Consider the following 9,168-nt stretch of genomic DNA (forward strand, 5'->3'; position numbering starts at 1 on the left):
TATATGGAGTATAGTTTGTGGTTTATGTGTACTGCTGTGTACGTCATTCACGCTGTTACTGGCCTACGTGTGCATGACAGCCTCCTTTGTGGGGCAAGCAAAGTCCACTCACTTCTCAATGTTACCAACTGCAGCTTTAAAAGTCCTTAAGACACTCACTCACTCTCCTCTGTGCACCAGGGTGTGGATGGTCTGGTGGGTCCCCGGGGCCAGCAGGGCATGTACGGTCCAAAAGGAGATGAGGGGCTCCGCGGCTTCAAGGGCTCTAAAGGACCAATAGGATTACAGGTGAGATTTGTTCCGCAGTCAGGCAACAGATCTTGGAAGCGATGTCTTCTGAATAGCTGGAGTCACCTTGGAGTTCTTCACTTTTAATCCTCTAATCCTGTGTGTGTTTTTCAAGGGCATGCCCGGCCTGCCAGGAGAGAAGGGCGAGAGTGGACATGTGGGACTAATGGTGAGTTGATATCCTGTCCAAAGATCTGTCCCTTATTTACATCACTTTTTTCCTTCATTTACACAAACTAATGATTGATGTTGTGTCTCTCACATTACATACCTGGTTTTAGGGTCCACCTGGTCAACAAGGTCCCTCTGGTCCTCAAGGACCTGTTGGGGGTCAGGTAAGTCTCACAGTAAAATTCATGCATCGTCATTTAGTCCAGCACCTGTTTTGGATTCTGAGGAACTACTGTGATCTACTCTGTGTTGTGCAGGGTCCAAGTGGTCGGCACGGGATGATAGGACAGCCAGGTATTGTTGGAGAGAAGGTAAAGAAATTGACAGTAGCACCTTTTTACATACATATTGTATGACAATGTTCCCAAACAAATAGTCTCCTCCTGGATTTCTTATACATATTTTATTTCTCTCTAAGGGGGAGGATGGTGAGGCAGGTGACCCTGGTCCGGTTGGTGTTTCAGGAAAGATAGTGAGTTTGTTTGCTTTTTATGGGGCCCACATTTTGATCAAACATGTCTTCAAACCTGCTTCCACAATCCACAGTTTTTAAGCTTCTCTTGCTCTTCTCTGCCTCAGTCCTCTTAATTGCTCACTCTGCTCTTTTGCTACTTTAGGGAGAAAAAGGAGACCAGGGGGAGAAGGGAGATACAGGCCTTTCAGGAGCAGCTGGTCCTCCAGGAGCCAGGGGCCTCACAGGGGAGGACGGAGCCAAGGGCAACGCTGTGAGAATAAATCCTACCAAAAATCACTCTTCAATACTGTACTGTTATGCACAGGCCGAGAAAGGCTAAGCACATGTATGAAATCTGTGAAAACAGCCTTTTAAATGATCAGGAGCTGCAGAACAAGCTGCCTTTAGGTTACATACTTGAAAATAATTGAATTATGCATTACTTGTTTATATAGATTCTAATACACTATTAATTATAGTAGGGCAGACAGACAGTACCTGGCAACATCACTACAACGTAATGGACTGTAAATAATCAAAATAAAGTTTATTTTTCTTAAACAAAGTCAAAAGATAGATAAGAAAGCTTAAAGAATACGTTTTGATCGAAGACATTAAGGTATTGTATTTTCCTCTTGAATGCCACAAATGTTATGAGTTATTATTATGAATATTATCCAGTGCAGCATCTGTATTGGTTTTTGTAAAATAATCAGCCTAAAAAGACATATAATGAAGGTATTACAACCAATTTAATTGTTTGTCTCAACTTGGCAGCTTCTGTCATTACTGCTCTCTGCGTCTCTAGCCTACTACTCTATGCTTTACAATGTAACACTTTCTCTGTCTTTCCTCAGGGTCCTATAGGTGTCACTGGGGACCTCGGACAGCAGGGAGAGGCTGGACCCAATGTAAGTGCCTGTTCTTTCTATTCATCTTCCCTTTTTCCCTTCTTCATCTTTATGCTTTTTGGCAGTTATGGAAAGATCTTGTCCAATTGTCAGAGCAAAAGTTAATCTAAATGTCTTTCTGGGTTAAAAAAAACAAAACAAAACATGATTTTCCTTCATTTTGAGAATGTCACTGCAATATTTTGTCCTTTTGTCAGTGTATTTTAAAAACAATTTTCTGTTTGATATAAATTAGTATATACGCATAAGTGCATAATTAAATGATCCTGATTCGTTTTGGTTGTCTGAAGACAATGTGTTCAGTTGAGGAAACTTTTAAGATTTAGGGAAAATTAAATCTGAATAAAACTGGATCTTGCATCATAAATCCATCAACTAATCATCTGTCTCGCTGCCCTATTTTTCTTTCTTCATCAGGGTGTGGACGGTCTGCCTGGCTCTAAAGGAGACACAGGAGACCCTGGGAATTCTGTAAGCTGCTCTTTTCTTTATCATACACCATGACATGACACAATGCTATGATTGGTCACATAAAAGTTTCTTTATACTGCTCAGGGACCACCAGGAGCTGCAGGGGAACCTGGACCATCTGGACCTCCTGGGCGAAGGGTTTGTAGTGTTTTTTGTCTTCATGTGTGAGTGCCTGCAAGAGCTTATGATGCACTCAGAATCCTCATTTTCTAACTTTTGTTTGATAAAGTAAAAGATGTAACCATCTTCCCCACTCAGAATGAGGTTGAGGTATTTTTCTTAATGTATTCTCACAGTGTGTGCGGTTTGTTTGTGCATCAATGCATCTGTATGACAGATTCAGGTTAAAATGTTTTAAAATGCTGTTCTTCAGGGCCACTTGGGAAAACCAGGGAAGGAAGGAAAGGCAGGTCTGAAAGGAACAAAGGTGAGAGTTAGAAACAACTCTTGAATAATAATATCTGAATGCTCACAGCTTCTTAAGGGCACCCTGCTATTTGTCTGTTTCAGGGTGCTCCTGGTTTGGAGGGTCCCATAGGGAAGACGGGTCCCGTAGGTGCCCAGGGACACCCTGGGAAGCCTGGTCCTCAAGGTTTAAGAGGAATCCCCGGCCCTGCAGTAAGTCACATAGTGAAGAATGAAGCAATGGAAGGGAAACATGAGAAAGATGGAGGCTCACGTATTCCCGTCTGTGTCTTTTCTCTCAGGGGGAGCAGGGTTTAAATGGACCACCTGGCCAGACAGGACCCCCAGGACCCATGGTAAGATGTCTCACCAACTCAAGTCCCACAAACGAAATCAAGAAATAAAATACTATTACAAATAACGTAGAGAAGATTAGTTATGACTAAAACACTGATTATACATCCTTAGTTGTTAAAATAGAGGAGGTTTAATAGATAGTACCAATCAGTTATTTCCACCGTCAGGGTGGTAAATGAATGAGTTTTTATATGCACTTGCTGCATTTTAACTTGTGTTTGGCCTCATCATAAATTACAACATCATATCAGGGTCCACCGGGATTGCCAGGACTAAAGGGAGATCACGGCAAGAAAGGAGACAAGGTGCGTGTGTTCCGTACACCCATAAACATTCACTGTCACCTCGACCTTGGCTTCGACCTTGAGCTCATTTGTGGCGTCTCTGCAGGGACACGGTGGTCTAATAGGTCTGATCGGGCCACCAGGAGACATTGGAGAGAAGGGCGACAGAGGACTGCCAGGAAACCAGGGACTACCGGGTCCAAAAGGAGATGAGGTGCTGAAAATATACACACACACAAAACCTAATAAACGGGTTATGTAGCCGTTTCCAGGCATAATGTTATCTTCTTCTGGTTGAACTTTATCTACACATAGTTTCTCTCCCCAACCTTTTTTTAGGTTGCTGGTACATTGAGCGCAATTAGACTTGATAAGTATAACAAGTGATTATTTGACACATAGAGTGTACCAAACTGAACATGTAGTACAGAACCTGTGTGCTTTTATTATGCATGTTCCTAAGCACGTTTCAGATTAATCAAGCTAATCAGCTTGACACACTGTGAACAATGGCCCAAGTAGTCCACTAATGCTGATTGCTGGTAGTAACAAGGAGAGACAGGGTCAGTAGAGGCAATTAGTTGATTTTTTTCATGGGTGGCCCTCAGCAGGTTAATCTATCTTAAAGGATAAGGTTGGCAATATTCTAGAGTTTCTTTTCATCCAATGAAAATAATTTGTGGTAACTACCTTTAGCAGTTCTACTTGTTATCTTTGTTTGACATTTTTTTGTGTTTTATATCAGGGCCCAGGTGGTCCAGCAGGTTTCCATGGTCCCCCCGGCCCCACGGGTCTGTCTGTGAGTATACAGGATAGTCTTGACAGTATATGTAAAAATATACATCACCTTTGTTAGCATCAGGATTATTGGGACATTGTTCATCTGTAACTCATTTCCTCTCTCACAGGGTGCTATCGGCCTAAAGGGCTCTAAAGGAAACCAGGTGACTATGACACTCATTGTTTTATGGGATTGAATTTGTTGTACTATCACGTAAGAGTCTCATCTGCCTCCATAAATTGATCCCTTTGCTCTCTCTGCATTTAGGGTCCAATTGGTCCCAGAGGAGACACGGGACCGGCAGGACCTCCAGGACCACCAGTGAGTCCTGCTTACTGAAATTTATTGCATCCAACAACCATCCAGCTCTCCTCAACGTATAATTAGTAAAAACATCATCTGTATTTCCTGTGCTCTTTGCTCACCTTTTCCACCAAACTCTCCTCTCCTCTCCTCTCCTCTCCTCTCCTCTCCTCTCCTCTCCTCTCCTCTCCTCTCCTCTCCTCTCCTCTCCTCTCCTCTCCTCCAGGGAATGCCAGCAGCTGCAATTTCCCCTCTGCCAGAGCGAGGACGGAGAAGAAGAACCCACACCTCGGTGGATGGTGCAGCACTTGAAGCGGAGGAGGAGGCAGTGGAGGAGGAATGGATGCAGGGGGACCAGGCGGAGCAGAATGGTTTGATGAAGGAGAAGGAAGGTCAAGGCATGGAGGAGGTGTTTGCGTCTCTGACCTCTATGAAAGTAGAGGTGGACGGCCTGCGTAACCCACAAGGGACGTACCACAGTCCCGCCCGCACCTGCAAGGAGCTCTGGTTCCTCTACCCAGAACTCCCTAACGGTACTTAATCAGTTTGTGTCTCAGGCGATTTGCATGTCTAGACTCATTTTATCTGCCTGACTTTGTTCCTAGCTGTCTGTGTGTCTGCTTCTCCATCTGATATCATCTGTCTGTGTGATTTTTCTCTCCTTTCTGATATTGTTGACAGTGGTATTAGCCTTGAGTATTTTTTTGACCCCTCTACCCTGGTCTCCCTTTTTTCTCTCTCTCCAGGTGAGTACTGGATAGACCCCAACCAGGGTTGCCATAGAGACTCCTTCAAGGTGTTTTGTAACTTCACTGCACAGGGAGAAACGTGTCTGTACCCTGACAAGAAGTTCCAGTCGGTTAGTTTTCATACAGACACAAACACACACACACAAACACTTCTTTTTAGCATTTGAAAAACTGTGGTTGCCAAAATCTTAATCACTTCTCAGAAGGAGACTAAACATTAAGTCATCATCTGTGTCTGGATTTAGTTTTGTTTTCTTGCCATCAGGTGAAGTTAGCAGCCTGGAAAGGGGAAAAGCCTGACACCTGGTACAGTAATTTCAGGAAAGGAAAACAGGTATAGTGTGATGATTTTGCTATGAATGTATGCCAGTGTATGTTTTTGCACAACACTTCATGGAAAATGACTTCAAATGTGAAATAGTTTAGTCACAATTACAAACACTGCTGCAAGCTTGGGGTATTTTTGGTTGAATGCCAATTAGCAGCATTGTCAGCTATAGAAATGTGCTCAGCATTTTATTAAGTCAGTTTTCAAAGCCTCATTTACAGCAGTTGGCAGATGCTGTTACTCAAAGTGTCTTACGGTGCTGCTCAGTTTTTATGATGAAGACAAATTAGATCAACTGAAGTCAGACATTTGACAGCAATCAGATCATATCAGTGATGAGCGGACCAGAACTGCGGGAGCTGCTACTGGGAGTAAAATCTTCTGATTGACTAACAAGCTTCATTTGATTCTGAACTGCAGATTACCATTTGAGTAAAGTCGTCCTTTCCCTGTTAGACAACCTTACTGTAATGACAAACAATAAGTGGTGCATTGATGGGGTGGGAATAAAGTCCCCATCCACCACAGCAGAGACCCTCTGTGGTGATGATTCCAGCTTGGTCATGGTTTCAGGTGTTTCAGGTGGTTGTGAGGGTGAAACAACAAGAAATTGTTGCTGCTGCACTGCAGAAGAGAAATAGGTTACAGTAAGGGTACACATTGCCACAATAAAAGCTGCTACTACGGGACTTATAGTAGTAGTAAAACAAAACAAAAGGCTAGCAGCTCCCACCATAACAGGTAATATGTTATCTAAGGAGTGTAGAGGGTATGAAAGTCTGTATGTGGAGACTAAAAAGTATCACCTATTGTTTCTGAATGTAGCACTTAGAGCAGTTCAGCTTATTTGATGAAGTCAATGTGTTTGCATGATTCTTGCAATTCTGGAGTTTTAGCCACACGGTTGAATGCACTTATTATAAGTCGTGTTGGATACAAGTGTCAGCTAAATAAATGTAATGTAAATGATGGTGAGGCACTCTGTAGTCCAGATCTCTCCCGGGGCTTGTACCGCCACTGAGGAGCACGCAAAATTGTTTTTGAAAGGATTTTCTGTGTGAGGACGGCTCCGGGCAAAGAGTAGATCAGAAATATGTTTCTGCAGCAAAGAGACGGCTGTGGCCTGAAGGGAGACAGGTGCTGGTCTGTGGTGAGCTTTGTAAGCTTTAAAAGTCTTTTAAAATTATGCGATGGGTTGTGGTCTTGGAAAAACAAGCCCCCATAAAGAAAAGTACATCAAGAGGAAGAGGAACAACAGCAAAATGGTGATTATGGTGATGATTAGCATGTTTCTTATAATGAGGGGGGGTGACAAAAACTTCTAATTGGCATTGAGCCTTGTATGATCCGCCAGTGTTGAAGTATTGCCAAAGTGTTCGAGAGACTTCAGAAGTGGGAAATGAGACAGAGAGTATCTGCACAATGAAATAAAGCGGGATTCAGGTGATAAGGATTGATTGGGAGAGTCTGACGGCGTCTGGTGGACAGGTGGAGAATGGCACTAAGATTTAATAGAGATGAATGTGGCAGGGAGGGACAGGGAGGCAGGACGGGCAAAATAAACACAACTGAGGCTGCTGTCGCTCAGGATAAATTGTAAGAACTTTGGTGGCGCCCTGATTTTTCATGAAACGCCACCATCAGGTCAAAGTGACTGTCGGCATCATTAACTGCTAGGCACGTAGATCAGTGCGAGTCAATGGTAGGTGTAACGTGAAGAATCTTGACAAGTTTTCAAGGTGACAGTAAATAAGTTGCTAAAATGGTGTGTTTTAATATGCAGGCCCCACAACCACACCAATCCACTGGATATATATGGAGCTAGAGAACTTATTAAGAGTTTTCAGCAGGGCTGAATTAATTGACGAGTTATCACCACAGTTGCAACATGAAACAACATGCTGTGTTTATTAGAGCAGCTCGAGGTGCTGAAGGCAGGTTGGGATCCTCTACTAGCGATAAGCTTCATTAAAATCAAACTTTGAAACAGGTTTATCATTATTATCATCCTCCAGACATCTTGCTTCTTATTAGATATGGTGTTGTTTTGTTGTGCTGAAATATGCACACACTTATTGTACAATTCAATCATTTTAATTTTCACGATCAGAGTAATGTAATTTCTTCGGCTCAGCAGTCATTTTTTATCTGTTTAATGGTGCCAGTGGATCTAAGTGTGTAACCTCTGCAACGTGAACGTCGTGGCAACTATCACTGCAATAAAATGTGTCGCCGTGGACACGCATCATCTACAAATAGTGTAGCTGTGCCTAATTTTAGTTTTAGAACGTGCAGCAGGTATAAATATTTATCCCAAAGCCTGACGTAGATAAGAGCTGTTAGGGTTTATAGACAACTTTACGACTGACTCCAGGTGTTAATTATTATTTGAATATATGTTATAAATTATACAGGGTTCACAAAAAGTTAGGGATATTCGACTTTCAGGTGAAATTTATGGAAAATGTAAAAAGTTAATGCTACAGTGATATTATATCATGAAAGTAGGGCATTTAAGTATCAGCATGCAATGGTAATTTCTTCATCTTAAACAATTTATTGAAAGAAAATCTAACAACAGTGGAGGGTAAATGTAAAATTGGGATGTGGCCAAAGGACGTCCACTCCTCTCCTTTCTGTGACTCTTCCAGTCTCTGTATCACTGTTCCAACCTCCTGATGACACTCTGTGACCCTCTAAGCTCAGTGGACACTTCTGTCTGAGGACCTGTTTGAAGCCTCCAGTGTTGAGGTGCTACTGATGGTGTCGTCTTGGTCTCATGATGTCAGAATGTGAACAGCATGATGAGGAGGACTGTTTAAATACCAACTCTAACTGAAGCAGGAAATGTATTGGTGGTGGTTCATCCTGAAATTTCACCTGAGAGCCGAATATCCCTAACTTTTTGTGAGTAGTGTAGATATTATATATTATCATTTATTTTGTCACGTTAGCTTGATGAAGACCTTGAAGAGCCGAAACGTTGCCTGTTAATTTGAATAAAACTTGGTAGTAATTGCCCGGTGTTTTCTCACCTGAATCTGTTTTCCTGGTGTAATTACAGTGTCCACAGCTTCCTTTCTGTGCACTTAATGTATGTTTACGTGTTCCCCTCCAGTTTTCCTACTCCGGGTCAGATGGCGTTCCAGTCCACGTGGTCCAGTTGACCTTCCTGCAGCTGCTGAGCGCGACAGCCAAGCAGACCTTCACCTACCACTGCCTCAACTCCGCCGCCTGGCTGCACACCGCCACCCTCGGCCATGAACACGCACTACGCTTCAGAGGCAGCAGCGGCGAGGAGCTGACACATGAGAACACACATTACATCAGTGCACTGTACGACGGGTGTCAGGTGAGCAACGCGGATATACATTTGAGTTTGAACGCATACGCCTGCGTTTGTTTCTTGATTGTTCGATTGTGTTTCTCTGCTGTAGACGCGCGCGGGGCAGGAGAGGACAGTGTTGGAGTTTGATGCCCCGCTGTCCAGCACGCTCCCCCTCATTGACGTGGCTGTGCCTGATTTTGGGAAGGGCAACCAGAAATTTGGTTTCCAAGTTGGCCCGGTCTGCTTCAATGGTTAACCAAGCCGGGGGAAGATTACAACAGGAGTAATTTAATAGGAAAAAGAGCCATGGACACTTTTTACATGCAGGGAGAAAACTA

General features: G+C 43.2%; 1 protein-coding gene across 1 annotated transcript in view; it reads left to right on the forward strand.

Annotated features, from left to right (window-relative positions):
• LOC139225666 (collagen alpha-1(XI) chain-like) overlaps positions 1-9,168 on the forward strand; it is a gene marked incomplete at its 5' end in the record, with an annotated part of 29,458 nt that extends 20,290 nt beyond the window's left edge. The window contains 22 exons of the mRNA XM_070856480.1: positions 181-288; positions 404-457; positions 570-623; positions 717-770; positions 878-931; positions 1,077-1,184; positions 1,771-1,824; positions 2,242-2,295; positions 2,380-2,433; positions 2,669-2,722; positions 2,806-2,913; positions 3,003-3,056; positions 3,309-3,362; positions 3,448-3,555; positions 4,087-4,140; positions 4,250-4,285; positions 4,390-4,443; positions 4,652-4,958; positions 5,172-5,284; positions 5,440-5,508; positions 8,621-8,854; positions 8,940-9,168. Of these exons, the coding sequence (XP_070712581.1) occupies positions 181-288; positions 404-457; positions 570-623; positions 717-770; positions 878-931; positions 1,077-1,184; positions 1,771-1,824; positions 2,242-2,295; positions 2,380-2,433; positions 2,669-2,722; positions 2,806-2,913; positions 3,003-3,056; positions 3,309-3,362; positions 3,448-3,555; positions 4,087-4,140; positions 4,250-4,285; positions 4,390-4,443; positions 4,652-4,958; positions 5,172-5,284; positions 5,440-5,508; positions 8,621-8,854; positions 8,940-9,086 (1,986 nt within the window). The remainder of the gene's footprint in view (positions 1-180; positions 289-403; positions 458-569; positions 624-716; positions 771-877; positions 932-1,076; positions 1,185-1,770; positions 1,825-2,241; positions 2,296-2,379; positions 2,434-2,668; positions 2,723-2,805; positions 2,914-3,002; positions 3,057-3,308; positions 3,363-3,447; positions 3,556-4,086; positions 4,141-4,249; positions 4,286-4,389; positions 4,444-4,651; positions 4,959-5,171; positions 5,285-5,439; positions 5,509-8,620; positions 8,855-8,939) is intronic.

The sequence above is a fragment of the Pempheris klunzingeri genome, chromosome 3, assembly GCF_042242105.1.
Source record: "Pempheris klunzingeri isolate RE-2024b chromosome 3, fPemKlu1.hap1, whole genome shotgun sequence".
Taxonomy (NCBI): Eukaryota; Metazoa; Chordata; class Actinopteri; order Acropomatiformes; family Pempheridae; genus Pempheris; species Pempheris klunzingeri.